This window comes from Buteo buteo, chromosome 17 (assembly GCF_964188355.1).
Source record: "Buteo buteo chromosome 17, bButBut1.hap1.1, whole genome shotgun sequence".
Classification (NCBI taxonomy): Eukaryota; Metazoa; Chordata; class Aves; order Accipitriformes; family Accipitridae; genus Buteo; species Buteo buteo.
Window position 1 is genome coordinate 1,889,304 of NC_134187.1, and position 18,560 is coordinate 1,907,863.

The 18,560-nt window shown below is 57.3% G+C and overlaps 1 protein-coding gene across 4 annotated transcripts; it reads left to right on the top strand.

Annotated features, from left to right (window-relative positions):
* The first annotated feature begins 760 nt into the window (after positions 1-760).
* On the top strand, positions 761-18,540 carry ZNF395 (zinc finger protein 395). 4 transcript variants are annotated; one of them, XM_075048879.1, is made up of 11 exons: positions 761-1,355; positions 1,899-2,020; positions 7,694-7,952; positions 9,959-10,188; positions 10,563-10,675; positions 11,412-11,647; positions 11,764-11,864; positions 12,966-13,233; positions 14,145-14,237; positions 14,445-14,548; positions 14,752-18,540. In XM_075048879.1, the coding sequence occupies exons 3-11, from the start codon at positions 7,704-7,706 to the stop codon at positions 14,861-14,863; spliced, it is 1,506 nt and encodes a 501-aa protein (XP_074904980.1). In that variant the 5' UTR covers positions 761-1,355; positions 1,899-2,020; positions 7,694-7,703; the 3' UTR covers positions 14,864-18,540. The 4 variants fall into 4 exon arrangements, with proteins under 4 accessions (XP_074904980.1, XP_074904982.1, XP_074904979.1 ...); XM_075048881.1 differs by lacking the exons at positions 761-1,355; positions 1,899-2,020 and adding an exon at positions 2,548-2,651 and having other exon boundaries at positions 12,966-13,026; XM_075048878.1 differs by lacking the exons at positions 761-1,355; positions 1,899-2,020 and adding an exon at positions 2,549-2,651.
* The last annotated feature ends 20 nt before the right edge of the window (positions 18,541-18,560 follow it).

Sequence of the window (18,560 nt, forward strand, 5' to 3'; positions counted from 1 at the left end):
TCTGCCGCCTTCCCCCGGCTCGCGGACGAACGTGCCGGGCGGGCTGTTCCCTTGGCCGGGGGGCGCGCGCGGCCGCCACGTGGGGAACTGCACGTAGTCAGGGCGGGAGGGGGGGCTGGGGCGGGGAGGGCACGCGCCGTTCCCGCCAGCGCCGGGGCGGGGGGGGGACGCGTCAGGGACGTCAGTCGGCGGGAGGGGGAGAGGGAGGGGCGGCCATTACGGGGGGGGGGCAGTCGTGAGGGGCGGCCATGAGGGGAGATGAGGGGTGGCTATGGGATGTGAGGGATGGCCATGAGGGGAGATCAGGAGGGGAGATGAGGGGTGGCCGTGGGATGTGAGGGGCAGCCATGAGGGGAGATCAGGAGGGGAGATGAGGGGTGGCTGTGGGATGTGAGGGATGGCCATGAGGGGAGATCAGGAGGGGAGATGAGGGGTGGCCATTGGATGTGAGGGTTGGCAGCCATGAGGGGAGATCATGAGAAGAGATGAGGGGTGGCCGTGGGATGTGAGGGGCAGCAGCCATGAGGAGAGATGAGGGGTGGCTGTGAGGGGTGGCCATGAGGGGTGAGGTGCGATGGCCGTGGGGTGTAAGGGGCTGCTGTGGGGGAAGATGAGGGGTGAGGACCAGCAGCCGTGTAGTGTGAGGGGCCACCCTGGGGGGAGATGAAGGGTGGCTGTGAGGGGCGGACATGAGGGGCAGCCATGCGGAGAGATGAATGGTGGCCATGAGGGGTGAGGCGCGATGGCCGTGGGGTCTAAGGGGCCACCTTGGGGAAGATGAGGGGCAGCCATGAGGGGGGTATGTGGGTTGTGAAGGTTGGCTGTGGGGAGTTGAGGAGCAGCCATGGCTGCTTGTGGGGCCAGGGGAAGGTGGCTGGCATCACCTTCCTCTGAGGAACTGGGCTGAGGTGCCCCCGACACCACCCACCAGCTCCTTCCCCCAGAGCAGCCAGTGCCCGCTGGCCATAGGGGTCCTGCCCATCGCCAGCCCCACTCCTCTCCCCCAGCTGCCCCAGGGCCGAGCATCGCCGGGCCGACCGGCTGCCCAGGGAGGCCTCTGCCAACACTGGTGGGGTGTACGGTGCCCTCCCGGTCCCCTGGCTGCTTTGCAATGCCTCCCCTCGCGTGTTGCAGCAGCACGTCTCTGCGGAGCAAGCTGCCTCCTAACGTGTGTGAGATCGGCAGGCAAGGGATTTCGTAGGCACCTGCCCTCATCTGCATATGTAATAACTCACCTTTCATTTTAACAGATATTGAGGTGACTTAGAAATACAAGTTTGAGGAGCTTGGGAGGAAATTTAGGAGCATTGCTGGAAGTAGAAGATTTTGGCTCCTCTTTGGGTGCTTTGGAGAAGGTACCTTATTTTTACTGGACAAAAAAATACATATATGTGTTGTTGAGAAATACTAGAATCCTCATACAGGCAAGGCAGGTTTCATTTTTTATACGACGAGTGGATGATATCCCCTCTCTGTCCCAACAATTTACCTTGGACAATTGTCATAAAATCCCAGCTGTGTTGTGTATATTAGTTGGTGGTAAAAATACACTTTTTTTTAAGCTGGCAATAGGCCCAGCGTTTGTCTCCCCGAGCTGACACACATTAAAACAAATCACCTTGTCTGTATGGAGGTTTTAAAGGTGATTGCCCAGTATGGCGTGTGGTATTTCAGGGGGTCCCCGAGTAAAGCCCGAAGGCATTGTGTTGGCCGCTGCATTTGTACATCAGCTTTGCCAGAACACGCGATAAAGAGCCAAGCAGCCAAAGTGGGAATTTTTGTCATCGGGAACCCAGAAGCTGAGGCTTTGAGGGGGGGAAATTCAGTGCCCGAAACCAAAATAAACCCCAAAAGGAGCATCGCTGGCATTGATTTAATTCTGCCTTATTGCTAAACAGATTTGGTGAGACTTGGCAGAAGAAAAACCTTTGAGGTTTGTGTACGGTCGTGCTGGAGAGCTGCGGTGGGAACTCGAGTCGGGGTCATCGTCACGTCCCCTCGAAATGAAGAGCAAGTAGCGGTAGGGCCCATTAAATGCAAACCGGGAGGCTCCGGGAGGGGAGAAGGCCAGCGGGGTGACGGGGAGCCCCGTCCCTCGGGCAGGAGGGTGCGGGGAGAGCCCCGGCCCTGCAGAGGCTAAAAGCCCCGATGGACAAAACTTAAAAAAATATATATGAAAGAAAAGGGCCTTTCAGGCCAGTACAGCTTAGTAAGCAACAAGAAATGGCAGGAGCGCTGCCAGCCGCTCCGCCCGGCCCCGGCGCTTGGGTAAACAGCGGAACCCCGGGGGGCTGCGGGGAGCCCGGGGCCTTTCTCCCCCTGCCCCTGCCCGCCGGGAGCCGGCCCGCTTGGAGGGGAAGAGCCGGGAGGGAGACGGAGGGATGCGCCCACCCTCCTGCCTGCCTTCCCCCCGCGGTGGGCGGGCGGGCAGAGCCGGCATCCCCCGGGCCGGGCCGGGGCGGCGCGGCGGAACGCGGCGGGAGCGGCGGGGCCGGGGCCGGGCGGCGGGGGCGTGCATTTAAAGGGAGCCGCGGAGCCAATGCGCAGGAAGGGGCCGAGCATGTGGGGAGGTTGTTTACACCAGCCCGGCCCCGGGAGCTTTAACCCGGCCGGCGGCGAGGCGAGGCGCGGAGCGGGGCTCCCCGGACGCTGTAAGTAGCGGGGCGGCGGTGCCGGGCATCCCCCGCCCGACCTGCCTGCCTTCCTCCCCTCCCTTCCTCCTCCCCGCCCGGCATCGCTGAGGAAAAAAAAAAAAAAGGGGGGGGAAAACCCTAATAACAACAACAATAAATAAATAAATAATTAAAAAAGCCGCGCGCGGGAGCGGTGGTTCCCGCCCGGCCGGGCCGCGCCTCCCCCGGCCCCGGCTCCTCCCCGCCCCGCCCGGCGGGGCTCCAGCCCGGGTCCGCCGCGTACGTGAGCCGGCCGCGGCGGGGACGGGGATTTCAAAACAAGCTGCGGCGGGGGAGGAGGGCGGGGGAAGGCGGGAGCCGCGCCGGAGGTAAGCGCCGGGCCGCGCCGGGCCCGCTCCCCCGCCGGGCGACCACCCCCCCCTCTCCCTCTCCGGGGGGGGGGGGGAGGGCAGCCGGCTTGCCCCCCACCTCGCCCCCTTCACCCCGGGTCTCTGCCGTCCCCCGGTGCGCGCACCCCCTCCCCCGAGTCCTGCCGCTGCACGCTCCCCCCGGGGCCTGCCCGGTGTCTGTGCCCCCCCCTCCCGGGACATGCACAGCCCCCCCGGTGCATGCCCTCTGACCGGTGCACGGTCGTCTCCCCCCCCCCCCCTGCGCCCCGGTGCGTGCCACGCCCCCGCCCTGCCCGGTGCATGCACCCCCCCCCCCCCCGTTGCAAGTCTCCCCCCCTCCTTCCCCTGCATGTCCCGCCCAACCGGGGGCCTGTGCCCGGTGCATGCCCCCCCCCACCCCCTCCCGCCCGGTGCATGCCCCGCCCCCCGGCTTGCCCGGTGCATATGTGTGTCTGTGTCCCCCGTCCCCGCGCGTGTCCCCCCCCCACGCCCCCCCCGCCGCAGCCCGCCCCGCGTACACGTGCCCTGCCCGGTGCCGCCCTCCGCGGCAGGCCCGGGCACACGCCTCCTCCTCCCCTGCCTCCGGCCCTGCCATCTTCCCCACGTGCCCTGCCTGCCCGCACGGCCGCGGGCCCTGCACAGGCATGCATGCACACATGCACACAGGCGTGTAAATGCACACATGCATGCCACGCGTGCCCTTGTCTCCTGCTGCACGCTCGTCCCGGTGCCCACGCGGTGGCTTCAAGTCACGCTCTGCCGGCACCGCTCCCAGAAAGCATCAAACTCCCGCCTTTTCCTTCCTGGCTGCCCTCGCCGCTGGGGCTGCCGGCACGCACGGGCCCGCTGATGCCTGGGGAAGTCTCTCTGCCAGTGCCGGCATTCCTGCCTGCATCAGAAGATGCGTTTGTAGGCAGGCTGGTGTCCTCTGAAGGCATTTTCCTCCAGAATCGCCCTGCAGTGGCGAACGCTGGTGTGAGTGAGAGTTGGGGAGCCCTTCCCGGTGCTGCCAGTGGGAATACGGTGCAGCCCCGCGGTGACACGTCCGCGGGCGTAACCCAAGCCATGAGCACTGAGCCGGGATTAGGAGGAAAGTCTTTGGGAAAGCGCCTGTTTTGTAGTATTGTCCATGAGGGTTAGGTCGCAGGTGGGTTTGGCTCCTTCCTGGGGTCAGTAGATCCTTGCTGCTCTTTTTTTTTTTTTTCTTTTTTTTTTTTTTTTATAAGGGCCCAAACTTTGCAAGCCACTCCGTGTAGATATCTTGTTTCCTGGTCACGTGTGCCGACAGGCGCGGGGCCGGAGTACGGTTTGTAAAGGACTTCAGGATGTTTTGGGATGAGAAGGGGCTTTTTGAAAACTGTGGACTGGGAGAGAAGACAAAAAACTGGGGTTTATTATCACTTATGGCAGCATTTAAGGTCTCTTATAGGGTGGACTTTGCGATCCAGGTTGCTGGTCTGTGGCTTGGTGGTCTGTGGCAGGAGTTAGGCTAGATTTAAAGGAACCTATCAGCATTTTTTCTTTAAAAAAATGGGGAAAAGCAGGGTGTGCTGTAACTGCACATTCTCTGGGGAGGGGATTTGCGCTGGTGGCCCTGGTTTGTGCAGCACTATGGGCGCAGGAGCTGCCTTTCTCCCGGCAAACCCCAGACAAACAGCAGTCGGTTGAATGCCGGAGCACCCTCTCTGCTTTGCCACGGCCCCCCAACCTTCCCCGCTTGCTAAATGAAACATTCCTTGTTTGCTAAACGAGGCGCCTGCTTTCCCAAAACATCCACCCGAGCTTTGCTCTGCCGGCAGCAGCGGCAATGCCGGTAGGCATAAGGGCTGACGTTTTTCCCCAGCGAGAGCTGGAAAAATGCCGTCCAAAATACACGCCCGGCATTGAAGCAAGAAATAATTTGGGATCTGTGCCGGCTCTGACCCCTGCGGCGCGTGATTGCTAACAGCTGGGAGGGCTTGCAGCGGCAGCGTGGCCTCCCGGCTCCGCCTGCACCGCTGACGCCCTCCCAGCTCTCGCTCCTCTTCTTGCTTTGTGTTTTGGGGCACGGGGCGGGGGGAGGATTTTTAGGCGTTGGTGTGTCACCCTCGGCTATGGGCTGAGCACCGAAATGGGATCCGGCATTCAGAGGTCTGCTGGAAGCAGATGTGGCTCTGAAAACTGGCTCTTGGGAGGGTTTTCCTTTCCCCTGGTTGCAGTCGCGCCTCTCTCCTCCTTCCCGCTCCCGCCCCGGACCAGAGGGGGAAGGAAAGGGAAGGTGAAATGAAACCCCGAAGGAAATGAGAAGCAGCCTCCCACCTTTGGCGCTGCCCTCCCCGTACCTGGCTGCCGGCCAAGCAGTGCCTTGAAACCGGCGTGCACCGACTGTCGGGGAGGCGGCAGAGATACGGCGCTGTGTTCTACACAGTGGGAGTGCTGACGTTGCCACATCGACTCCCTGAGCCCTTGGAGGGGCAGTTCCCAAATCCCTGTGCCCGGGATATCCAAGAGTGAGGTTTTAAGGAGATGCGGGAGGAAATGTGGTCTAGTGGTTAACTCCTGTGGTGAGGTGGAGGGGCTTTGCCGCAGCTTTGCTCTGGGATTTGAGGCAAACTGCCGTGTCGTTGTCGCCAGCCCTTTTGGTCTCCTTTTGGATGAGAAAGTCCCATGTGGGTATATGGGAGATTTGGGAGCAGAGCTACTTGGCCAGGTCACTTGTGTTCATCAGAAAATACGTTGCACCGTGGAAAAAAGACACTATCAGGCGGAGTGGGCTCCGGAGCATCCCTCGGTGATACCCATACGCTGCAAAGTCTGGCGTGTTCCTTGGGCAGGGCGAGATGAGAGGGAAGCCGGGGGAGCGGCTCTGCTCAGTCAGTGCCGCAGCCTCTTTGATCGGGCTCCAGAGGGAAGGCGATGACGGTGGTGAAGTCCCCATGCGCTGCGGGACGGGCAGCCCCGATGCGAGGTGCTCTCCCCAGCATGCCTCTATCCGTTTCGCACCCTATCCCTCTTCCTGTTCTATTCTTTATGGCTCCTAAGTAGCTGTTAATTTTCTACTCGGGGGCGGCAGGATTTCGGAGGAGGACAAAGCCAGCTGAGTGCATACGGTTATTCATAAAACCGCTTGTAAATCTTGGGCGTCCTTTGAAGCAGGAGGTGGTTTGGAGTAACCCTTCCTGGGACAGTCGGACGTTGAGAGCAGCAGCAAGCTCCCCTTCCCTTCCTTGGGAAACTTTTCTCATCTGAGATAGCGTGCAAGACAGCACTGTGTGAATCAGATGTCAAAAAAAAAAAAAAAAATTGATCTGCTGTTAAAATGCCGCTGCTTCATGACGGGGAACTGAGCATCCCTTAGCGACCCTGAACGAGGAGGGGAGGGTCTGGATGTGAGCACCCGGTGGCTCAGGGTTAATCCTCCCTCCTGCACAAGCAGCAGCTCCTCGGATTTGGACTCTCCATGAGCCAGGTTACGCTCTAACCCAGACACCCAATGAACACTCATAGCCCTCGGCTCCCGGGTGACACTCTCTGACAAACCCAGGCAGGGTGACAGAGGTGATGGGTTTGTTGTGGTATAAAAGCTTGTGGCTTTTATGGTGCACCCCAAGATGCAGGACTGCCCCAAGCCTCTTGCCTCCTCTCCCTCCTCCTGAACCCCAGGCACCGTCACCCTTCGGCCTTGCCACAGTGTGCATCCTTGCTTCTTGTGCTCTTCGGAGAGGGTGTTGCAGCAGAGGAGATGTTGGGAGGAGGACGGGACAGAGCAGGACAGCATGTGCTGCTAGAGCCGTTGGATTTATTGGGGCTGGATGTGTCACCTGTCCCCATGCCTGGGTGTCCCTTGCTTTTAAGGAAACCTGTAAGCTCTTTTTTCTTTTAAAACAGCAGTAAAATCTACAAACCCAAAGAAATAAGCCAGGCAAGCCGCTCTCTGGATAGGCTTGCTAGCAGAGCTACACCAACACGAGGAAAACCTATGTCAGAGGAAAGAGGAGCTATTTGGGGGGGCAAAAATAGGTTAAAGATAGTGACAGAGAAACAGTTTAGGATAAAAATGCTCCAAACTCTTCCTTTCGTAACAAAGCAGGGCAGGAGGATGCTCCCATTTCATTGCCAGACTGATTCTGGGAGGACTGGGCATGAGTTGCAAGCTTGGAGAAACCTCTCCCAAAAGCACGAGAGCTCCTGGGAAGGGGAGCGTCGGGGTGCCGGATGAGAAGGGGTGCTGGCTTTCACTGCCAGAGAGCTTTCCTCCCCTGCCGAGGCGCGGGCAGGGGAGTTGCAGGACTGTGCTGGGCACAGGCCCAAGTCTAGAGGTCAAGGTTCAAGAGCACCGGCGGCGGGTTTCAGCGTGACGGGCAGGAATAGCCGTGGTGGCCTCGGGGGCGTGTACCAGCAACAGCTTGAGAGAGGGACATGGGGTTTCCTTTGGGCTGGCTCATCCTTTTTTTTTTTTTTTTTTTTTTTTTTTTCCAGAGGGGTTTAGAAATGACTGTAAAGACAAGAGCTGCAGCATGGGGGGAGCTCAGGCACACTGCTGTCCCACGTCCCTAAGGGGTCTCAGTGCCTGGGGATGCTGGAGCAGCAGAGAGCTTTCTTGGCTCCCAGGGTGACGGTGGGGGGAAGACACCGGTTGAACATTGTGGTCCTGCACCAGAGGTAACATCCCCGTGTCTTTCTCTTCCGCAGCGTGTCCGAGATGGCGAGCGTGCTGTCCAGGCGTCTGGGGAAGCGCTCCCTGCTAGGCACCCGCGTCTCTGCCCCCAGCACCTTGGCTGACGGGGTGCTGGTGGCCACCCAGGTTCCCGGCTTGCAGACTGACCTTGGCCAGGCATCTGCCCACACAGTGCCGCGAGAGGATGGATCCTGTGCACCGTCAGCGGAGGAGAGCAGCCAAGCACCCAGGTTCCCCAGCCCCGGCCACCGGCAGCTTTGTGCTGGGCAGCAAGTAAGTAAGGAGACTCTTGGTGTCCTTGGCTGTGCTCTGGTGGGTAGCTCCGGTGGGGAATAAAACTCCTGGGCTTTTATTAATGTAAGGTGCAGTGGGGATCTTTAATTACCAAGAGCCGTTAATGAGTGTTGGCATTGGTGCACTTGGCCCTGGCCGTGCCTCATGGATTTGGACCATACTGGCTCAGGCAGAGATTGGTCTCCTCCAGGAGATGTCTCCAATCCTAGCCAAAAGTGGGTGTCCAGAGAAGACAGTAAGAATATCTGACGTGTCCCTCCAGAGTTCTCCAACTGTCTGAGGCTGAGGGAGATGGTTTCTATATATTTAGTGACTCTCAGTGGAATTCTTTTCCATTAGCTTGTCCTGTCTCCCCATAACCCACATTTACATCTGAAGGGGAGTGGCAAGGAACCCCCCAGCTTAGCCATGATGGTGATGAGCCTCATGGCTCAGTCCTCGGAGCTCAGCCTGCAGCAGCTTTTTGCTGCAGGGTTGAGGGTTGATGGTGTGGACGTATGTGGTGAAGAAGCTCTTAGGGAAGAGTGAGGTGCGATGGCTCATCCGGAAAGGACATCTAGTCCTGCTGGATCCCTCCATTTCTTGTGCCCCGGGCTTCCGATGCTTAGGAAGGCCTTGCCTTGGCCAGGATGCTGCCTGGGGCAGAGAGCAGCACTCGTTCTCCATCCCACTGGCACGGTTCCTATTAAGGCCAGGCCAAATGGCACTGTCCGAGAAGAGCTGTGACCTGCTGACGTAGAGCCTGTTTCTTGGCTGCTACCTGCAGAACTGTAAAACCTTTTCTGGGCAGAGCTTGTGAAATGGAGTGTAAATAAGGCCCCTGTTTGGTTTTCTGGCTTCTTCTGCCCCATGTTTATTAACCACAGGACAGCAAGAGTTATTTTCTCCTACGTGCTCCACTGCAGAGGATTTTGCTCCCTTGCTTTGCTGCTGGGAACAGCATAAAAATAGTGATGGGGTGCATTCACCTCCCAGTGACAGCCGGTGGCTGTGCAAAGCCAAAGGAGATGTTGGCTACTCATGCTGTGTGCAGTCTAGAGGGGCGACGGCCCACATGGTTCACAGAGAAGCCTTGCCCCTTGTTTTCAGAAAGCCAGATCAGGGTCTTCTCTGTCCTGATCCTTGCACTGATCCCCTTACCCCTGGTCCCGCTGTGGGTGGCTTTTTCCGCTCTGGTGTTTCTGCTGGAGGTCCTACCTGAGACAGTCTCGCAGGCTCCTCCCCGGTCTGCGTATGGGTGCACGTGTCCATCCTGTATCGACTTCTTGGTATGACACCCATGGCACTTCCATAAAGAGACGTTCCTGTTCCTATAAATAGCTAGAGACACATGTAGCATCTTTTGACACAGATACATTTCCATTAACAGAAATAGGCTCACGGGTGGTAGTGGTGGAAAACTGCCCATCAGAAGGAGTTTGGGACTCTGTGAAGGAGGAGGTGAGGTTTGCACATCTCCTTCCCCTGCCCGAAGGAGCTGGGACTGGAGGAGCCAAGGTGTGAATTCAGGATTACTTCACCCAGGAAACCTCTGTTCCACTGCCCCCCTCTGGCTTTTAATCCTTTTATCTACGTACTTTGCCAGGGTGTGTAATAATTGTGGGAGTCCTTGCAGCAGGGTGGCGTGAGAACAAAGCCAAAGCAGATAAATATACTGGAGAAGAGTCCACCCAAAGTCACGACACTCAGAGGTGACTGATACTGGCTCAGGAAATCCCTCAACTTGGGATTGCTGTAGTCAGGGAGCTTGTGCCTGGGAAGAGCACATCTCTTGGTGCTGGGGTTGGGATGAACCCTGGCTACCCCTTCAGTTTGCTGTGACAGCAGTCTGAAGTCCAAGCCCTGGCTCTGGCTTTGTCCTAAAGCCCTCTGTGGCCCCCTCTGCTACGGGAGGAGAAGGTGGGGGGGATCCTGTGGCGGGACATTCCCCGGGAGCAGTGGGGTGGCGGGTGGCACCAACGAACCGCCTCTCATGCTGTTTTCAGGTCCTTGTCACCTACAACGGGCAGGAGTGTGCCGGCCTCGTGGAGCAGCACAACCCACTGAGCGACAAGGTGAAGGTGCTGCTGCCGGAGCAGGGCTTGCAGGCGTGCTGGAGGGTACAGGACGTGCGGCCGGCTCCGCTCCAGCCCCCCACCCTGCCTGCAGCCGGCAGTCCCGGCCCTGCTGAGGCGCTGCAGAGATCCGTATCCAGCAATATTGATGTACCCAAGAGGTTCGTGCCTTTGGCTGGTAGTATCTCACTCAGGTGGGAGAGGGGCACTTGGTGGCTAAGGCAGCACTCACACTTTGGTTTTACACTGACAGAGTGGTGATGCTGAGGATGTATCTGCCTTCCCAGTGTGGGTTTATCCAGAGGATGGTTAAATTTGGGATTAAGGGGATTTTTAAATTTTTTTGCCCACAAATGGGGAGAAAACATTGCTTCCCAGTGACTTAAAAATGACTCAAAGTCTATGGAGGGAGGTGTTGGGGGTGAACCTGCGCTGCTGCTGCAGGTTGTACTGTCCTTTGTGTGCTCAGGTCATACCCAGGCTGTTTCTCTGCTTTTTACTCCACACATTTCACATCTCTCCCCTCGCGGTGCAGGAAAGCTGATGCGGCTGTGGAGATGGACGAGATGGTGGCAGCCATGGTGCTGACGAGCCTCTCCTGCAGCCCCGTGGTACAGAGCCCTCCCGCCGGCGAGAGTGGCATCCCCCGTGAGTGTGCATTTAAATATATATATATATATAAATAAAAGAAAAAACATCTGAAACACAAGGAGATGTGGAGAAATGTGCTGCGCTCTTTGACTCGCAGTGCTGGGGCTCTTGCTGGCCGTATTCGTTCCTTATGCCTGGTGCTGAATAGCTGCCGGCACAGGGACTGCACTGGACTGGAGGTGGCCAGGAAGTCGCACCGGCGTTACGGTGGAGCCCACGGGTGCCGGCACCAGTTGGGGCTGAGCAAGCTGGGATGCCCCTGGCAGCACAATGGGGGTAACCCTGCTCTCCGCAGCCGTCCCGGGGGGCCAGGGAGCCCCGCACAGGAGTCCCGGGCCGGGGAGCACCGCCCGGTCGCTCCTTTTTTTAGAGGCGGTTTCATTCCCGAGGAGTCAAATGCAGCCAGAGCGATAAAAATAGCCGCCCGGAGCCGTGGGAAATGTGCGTGCCCCGGTGCTGGCTGCTCGCCGTGTGCGGGCTGTGCCTGTGAGCCTGTGGGATTGCACTGATGCCAGGGAGGATAGGGAGGGGAAAAAAAGGATAAACGACCAATAACTGGGATCTGGTGCTGAGAAAAGGTGCAAAGGCTTCACCTTACCAAGTTTTAAAAAAAATAAATAAATAGAGGCAAACTGTTGTTGCGGGTTATCCAGCCTCAGGGCTGGTCTCTGCCCTGTTGGGGGGGTTGGTTGACCCCGAGTTGATGGTGGCAGCACGTGTCCCCTCCCTGCAGCCTCACGGGCAGCGTGCGATCCCTGGAAGGAGAGCGGCGACGTCTCGGACAGCGGAAGCAGCACCACCAGCGGGCACTGGAGCGGGGGCAGCGACATCTCCACCCCTTCGCCTCCCCACCCCGCTGGCAGCCCCAAGTACTCCAGCGAGGCCCTGAGCTCCCCCCAGGCGGATGATGGCTTCGAGACCGACTCCGACCCCTTTCTCCTTGATGAACCCGCTCCACGCAAAAGAAAGGTACTGCTGCTGTGGGGGTGGGTCCTAGCACCGGCAGGGTGCCTTGAGCTGAGCGGCGTCCCGTGGAGGGGACGCTGCCACTGGTCACGGGGTGACATGGGCCATCTCTCTGCCAGAACTCGGTGAAGGTGATGTACAAGTGCCTGTGGCCGAGCTGCGGCAAGGTCCTGCGCTCCATCGTCGGCATCAAGCGACATGTCAAGACCCAGCACCTCGGGTAAGGCAAAGGTTTCACCTCCTTGATCCCTGCCCAACCACCGAAGCTGCGCGCCCTGCCGCTGCGTAATTTGTAATTCCTGCAGCGAGTATCCCCAGTATGAGAGATACTGGCCTCTGTGCACTGAGCTTGGCAGTTCTCAGCCAAGCAGTCCATGTCACCGAAGCCACTGTTGTATGTGTCCCCACCTTCAGGGAGCCCAGGGCGTTCCGGGAGGCACGGGAACTCCGTTTGGCCTTCAGGATTGCCTAGCCTGGGTGTGCGTTTTGCACCGGGGGAGTTCAGGTTACACGCGGGCCCTGGGCTCCCGGGCAGAGGCAGAAAAGGACCAGCCCAGCTGGGTTTCGCAAGGGCTGGCAACCTGAAAGCTGTGCCTGCCGCTGCGGCGGCTGGCTCCAGCTCAGCCGTTGGGACTGGCACAGGCACTCACACGCCAGCCCAGCAGCGACTGCCCCTTTAGCAGTTTGTTTTGTACTGATCTCCTGCAAATTCCCCCAAAACACAAAGCGGTGAGGGTGTAGCTTTGCTGTGCTTTCCTCCTGTGGCCCCATTGCACGCCTCGCCCCAATGTCAGTTTTCTCATGCTTTTGTCCACGTTTTCTGGTATGTATTTTTCTCCTCCTCCCTTGCAAACATGATTGCTCTAGGAAGGGTGAGGACAGAAGGGCCGCGATGCAGTGGGCAGTGCTGGACTGCCATCCAGTGCCGGATAAATGCACTGGGAAAACAATAAAAAAGACTTCAGGGGCTGTTTCCTGCTGGGTGAACAGCAGGGCTTCATCCGCAGCTGTGCTAAATGAACTGGATCAGAAATGAGCAGGGGATTTTCAGTGGCGCCCAGTCAATGCGCCAGCATTTTTAAAGGCCTTGGAAGAGGTATTGATCTTCCTTGGAAGCGTGAAGTGCTGCTACAGAGGCAGTGGCTGTTGCCGATCGCAGCTGACATGATGCTTTGGAGCCTGGGAGCAGAGTTGCTCTGCCCGGGAGGGTGAGATCACTCTCACCCGGGGAAGTCGGGGGCTGCTCACCAAGTCGGGGGCTGCTCACCTTGATGGAAACAGGGCCGCCTTTTCATCACTGTCTCCTTTTCCTCCCTGGCAGGGACAGCGCAGACTCCGACCAGCGGAAGCGGGAGGAGGATTTCTACTACACCGAAGTGCAGGTGAAGGAAGAGCCGGCGCCGGAGGCGGCTGCCGCTGCCAGCCCCACGTCCGCGTCCGCCCCCATCATCATCCACCAGCAAGCCCTGGCAAAGCCAGAGGCGCTGCTGGTGGAGCAGCCGGTGCTGGAGCCCGCCCTGGCCAGCGGCGCCCTGAGCCAGTCTGCCCCCAGCTCCTTCTGGCACATCCAGGCTGATCATGCCTACCAGGTGAGCTGGTGGCATCTCCCAGGGATGGGTCACCTCCCGAAATCTTGCCAAAGGGCAGGTTGTGATCTGGTTTGCTCCGCAAGTCCCCGCTGCGGCAGGGATGTTTCATTACCACCCCTGCAGCACGGAGAGGCTTTGGTGCTGGTGTAGCACCATCCCCTGCCTGGCTGCCCTTCAGCCCCTGAGCAACCGGCTTCGTTAACACCTGGTTAAGGGGCTCGTGTGCTTCTGCCATGGCTGTTCCCGGGCTGGGGGGGAGCTGCCGCCCTCTGCTCCCCTACAATTACCCCATGGTGGTATGCAACACGCCCTTCTGCCAGCAGATAACACGGGGCTGGAATGCAGCCGCGCCGGATCCTGCACGGATCCTGCACGTCTCCACTGCACGGCTCGCAGGGGCACTGGCTTTTGAGACACAGGAAACCTGGGGACCTGGAGCAGTGGGCCCGTGGGCACCCTGGGCCAGTGGCCCTTGTCCAGGGGTTGCTCGAGAGCCAAGCGCTGTTCTGGAGCTGCAAGCTAGTGCAGGGACAGGGTGTATAGATCCATAAGCTGCATATATATCCATTCCCATCCCAGGGAACGGGTGCAACATCATCTAAAAGCAGAAAGCCTGTGCAAGGAGGTGCAAAAATATATACATATAGACCAGGATGGTGCAGGTGGGTTTGGTATTGCAACCAAAAGCAGTTGCAGGAGCGAAGAAGCTGCTGTGCCCTGGTGAAGGGTGACGCAGCGCGTGTGCTGTGCCCTCTGTTAGCAGGATCCAGCGCTGGAGGAGAGGTTGCACGGGGGTTTCCATCCCGCCCCCAGCACTCCCAGTTTGTGTGTACTCCAGGCTGGGAGGCGAATGCCTGTGGAGTGAACGGGGGGCCGCCGGGGCTAATGCTGACCCCTCTTTTCCCCCACAGGCGTTGCCCTCCATCCAAATTCCAGTGTCCCCCCACATCTTCACCAGCATCAGCTGGGCCACTGCCACGTCAACTCTCCCGTCCCTGTCACCGGTGAGTCCTGCATGTGTATCCCCTTCATCCTTTTGGGGTGCAGGGTTGGGCTGGGAGCTAAGGGGACCTCGTCTCTGCTTTCTTGTTCCCCACTTTAGACATCTGGATTTGTGGGCTGGGGGCACCCTTGTCTCCTACTGCCCAGGGGCTGCAACGGGAGGGGGACCGCGTTGTCCCACCTGCCTTTTGACACCCCTTTCCCCGCAGGTGCGGAGCCGGTCGCTCAGTTTCAGCGAACCCCAGCCACCAACGCCGATGCTCAAGTCCCACCTGATCGTCGCCTCACCGCCCAGGGTGTCCATCGGCACCAGGTGAGGGTCCTACCGGCTGGAGGGGAGCAGAGGTGGAGCCCGTCAGCAAAAGGGCTGCCCTCCTGCATCTCCGCTGAGATGCAGCGGAATGATGCCCGGCCGTGGTTACAGAGCCTTACCCTTATATTTGTGACTGAAGTTCTGCAACAAGTGGATAAATGGTTGTTTGTTTTGTTTTTTTTTTCCTCTTCCCCCTTTTGCAGAAAAGTCCGCGGTGAAGCCAAAAAGTGCCGTAAGGTGTACGGCATCGAGCACCGGGACCAGTGGTGCACGGCCTGCCGGTGGAAAAAAGCCTGCCAGCGCTTCCTGGACTGAGCGCAGCACCGCGGTGCCGCATCCCTCCCCTGCTCCTGCCCGGGGAGCACCGGAGTCCCTCACTGCTGCAACCAGGGACCTTGGAGGTACCTCCTGTGACCCCGGAAGACACCTCCAGAGCTGCGTGTAAATTCCTCCTTCTGTATATTGTACATCTGCTGGGTTTGCTCTTTTTTTAAAAAAAACTTTTTCCAACTTTTTTTTTTGTAAACCTGAAGAATATCTCCCTTTGTACAGTAAAAGCTGGGGCTGGGAGGGAAGGAAGCCGGTTCCTTGGGGTTCGGGGGAGATTGTAGGCAATCTGGGGACCAAAGAGCTTCCTGCATTTCCCAGATGAGCCCTAAAATCTCCTGAACCGTCGCAGCATGGCTGGGGTGAGGCATTGAGGCAGCTTCCCATGTCCTTTGACTACCTAGAAAGTGCAAATCCCTTGTATCCCTTAAGGGAGGGGGTCGGTAACAATTATAGCTTTAAAAAAAAAAATGCTGTTGGGTTGCTGCAAGCAAGGCAGGAGCGGTTCTCGGGGCAGGAGTTGGAGGTTTCTCTCCCTGCATGGATGTGGTTTTTGCTCGTGTCGTGTCACACTGGTAGCTCAAGCCTGCGTGTGCCTCCGGTCGGTTCCAGCGTGTCGTCTTTGGAGGCATTTGGGGGGTAAAAAACACCCAAAACATTTTAATCAGGAAAGCTATGAGAATTTTTAAGGCAAAACCTTATGTTCCTTCTCATTTTAGGCTTTGTAAGTCTGCTTAGCTCTGTGAAAAATCTATGTTGTGGCCCTCACTGTGTCTTTCAAAAGTAGGCAGAGCAATTTTATTTTTTTCAATCAATGATTCCACCAATCAAGGCAGCTGGGAGGACTGGGAAGGGTTTCCCTTAGCATCACCGTATGGCCCCAGTTCAGCAAAACGCTTCAATATTTCCTTCTGAATCCCATCGAACCTCATGGGAGTTTTCTGACTTCCATCCTTTAAAATATGTATTTACCCAACCCAAATTGCTGCTGGCTTCCTGTCACTGTCACTGCTGTGACCACTTGCACCGCTGGTGAGGCGTTGCACTTGGTGTCGGGCCAGGATGCGTGCGGCCAGGGAGCCGGATTGCCCCGTCGGCTTTCTCCCCTCGCTGGGGCAGGCAGCCATTTGGATTTGTATTTTTTTTTTTTTTGCTGTGTTTTTGATAATCATAGGCCATAACCCGCAGCTGTCGAGCCAAGAGCAATCCCTGCACGCAGCTTGAGCCAGGGGTGTTTTTACGGACCCCGCGCCGAGACTCAGCTTCCCTTATAAAAGCGAATCCTGTGGGCGGGAGAGTCCGATACTGCTCCCGGATCGCCCCATTGCTGAAGGGATCAGGTGGGCAGGTGAAGCGGGTTGAGATACATATATATGTATTACTGGTGCTTGTCGACGTGTTTGGGTATTTCTTTTGTTGTTGTTCGTTTGTAATTTTGTACATATAAACAGTATATCGTCCCGCAACCTGATCTTCTCTCCGGTATCCAACTGGCGGATGCAATATTTGGCCGCTGGAAGGCGGGAGCAAAACTCCTCGGGCAGAGTGCGACCCCACGGGGTTACATCCCCGGGTGGGTCTGGGCAGGTCCGGCTCAAGTCCCAGGGAAGAGGTTCTGTTCCTTGAGAGCTGCTCGCTCAGGTTCCCATCCCTGCTGGAGCGTGGTATTAGGAGCAAAATGTCAGGAAAAGCCTTTTCCTTTCCCGCCGGCATCAGGGACTCTTTGCGGGTTCCCAGCTTGAGCGTTTTGTTGCAAAAACGACTTTCCAAAGTGCGTTGCCAGTTGGTGCTCTGCATCCACAGCCCTGGTAACAATTGCATGGTGGGGTTGTTGCACTACTCAAAAATAGGTGTTTGGGTTTGTTTGGGTTTTTTTTAATAGAAAAAGCCCCTATGCTTTTGCTGCTGTCTGACCCCCAGTGTTTGAACAGCCGAGCCGGTGTTCTCTGTCCTGCGTTGCCTTGTGGAACTCAGCCTGTTTATCCTTTTGGGGAAGGGCCCTGCAATGCCGGGGTGCGGGCTGGATTTTGGTGATGCCGGTGGCTCTCCGGAAGCGAGCCAGTGGTTTGGGAATTCCCACGCAGCGCCTTGCTGCATTTTCATTTTTCAAATATTTTTTTAAAAATGGGGCTCGAAGCAGCGCCCAGAGCAAAGAAGGAAAAAAAAATATGAAAAAGGGTGAATTTGTGCTTTCCTCAGACCTTGTGCCTTTGCCCCCACGACTCAGACCCGGCAGGACCAGAGATTTTACTTCTTGCTTTTTATGCCCTTTCTGCCCCAAAAGGCGTCGGGCAGAACCGGATCTGCGCCGGCACTGGTCGGACACAGCTCGGCTCCCACGGCTCCCAGCTCAATCACTCAGGAAATGTCAAACCAAGCCATCCGGGGTCGGCATCGGGGCAGCACCACATAAAATATATAAAAAGGAAGAAAAGGTGTCAACGGCTTTGAACAAGCAGGCGTGCGTGGCATGCAGCATCCTCGGGTGAGACAGGGCGGGGGGGGGGGCTGGCGGGGATCCCCCCCCAGCAAATCTGGGGGACGCAGCCCCCCCCGCTGCCCCTCGGCCCCGGCCCTTGCAGTGCCTCCTCCTCCCGCAGCGCATAGCACTTACTGCCCGGCAGCCGGCAGGAATTCTCTCGCGCAGGAATATTTTTATATCAGTGTTGGTTTATTTGGGGGGTGGGAGGTGCATAAGGCTTTTTTTTCCGAGGGCTTTTGTGGTACGGACTTAACCGGACAAAATTGTCCTTGTGCTCGTGGCTCTTTTCTGTTGTTTGTTGGTGTTTTTTTTTTTTTTATTATTTTTAATGGAGAAACTGGTGCAGGGTGGGTTGGTTTTTTGTCTGGGTTTTTTTTGTTGTTGTTTTCCTTCTGGTTTGGGAGTATTTTGGAATTTTTACACTTTTAAACAGAAAAACCTTCTCGTATTTTTGCAGAAATGACAGCAGGCTTCCACCGTGTCTATTGGGTTGGTTGGCATTGGATATATAACTTTGGTTTTGTAGTCCTTTCCCTATTATTTCCCTTTCCTATTATTTTTTAACTCGCTTCCAGCCACCTCCCGTCCCTTGGACTTTTTCCTCCTGACACTTGAGTCTCGCTGGTCTCAAGAAAACTCCTCTTCGACCCCAACTGCGGGTAAACCTGACCTGTAAATCCAGCTTGGAGAGTTTTCCCTCATCCATCTGGCTGTCTCCTGGAGCGTGTATATGTATGTATATAGGAACCTCTTAATTGGGCACTAATTAATTGGAGGCTGCTCCCTCCTCTTTCCAGCTGGGACACTCTGCCCACCCCGCTGCCGGTGGGGACCCCGAAAGGTGAAGCGAGTCGGTTTAGCGCAGGGTGACCCCACGCTGTCACTCGATGCCCCGTTGCCGTCATTCCTGGAGGTGTCACGGTGGGGGGGGTCGGGGGGAGCAGGGAAGGGGTTGGGGACACTTGTCACCACGGCCGTGCCCCCATGGGGCCACCGGCTGTCCAGCTGAGCGGGGACAATGCCGTATCAAGTGAATTTTCTGTCTTGTTGGAGCTTTTCTCAGCTGTCTTCCAAGTATTATTTTTATTGTTAAAAAAAAAAAAGTTAAAAATGTGAAATGTAATTTTTACAGCAGCAATATGAAATATATTTTATAAGAAATAAAAAGAAAAGTTGCCTGGTAGCTCGCTGGCTCTGCCTTGT

What these genes read in the sequence shown, in the direction of transcription:
- ZNF395 (XM_075048879.1), top strand. Translation starts at nt 7,704, where the DNA reads ATGGCGAGCGTGCTGTCCAGGCGTCTGGGGAAGCGCTCCCTGCTAGGC. An exon ending in GTCAAGACCCAGCACCTCGG is followed by an intron (nt 11,865 to 12,965) that starts GTAAGGCAAAGG and finishes CCTCCCTGGCAG; the next exon opens with GGACAGCGCAGACTCCGACC. An exon ending in AGGCTGATCATGCCTACCAG is followed by an intron (nt 13,234 to 14,144) that starts GTGAGCTGGTGG and finishes TTTCCCCCACAG; the next exon opens with GCGTTGCCCTCCATCCAAAT.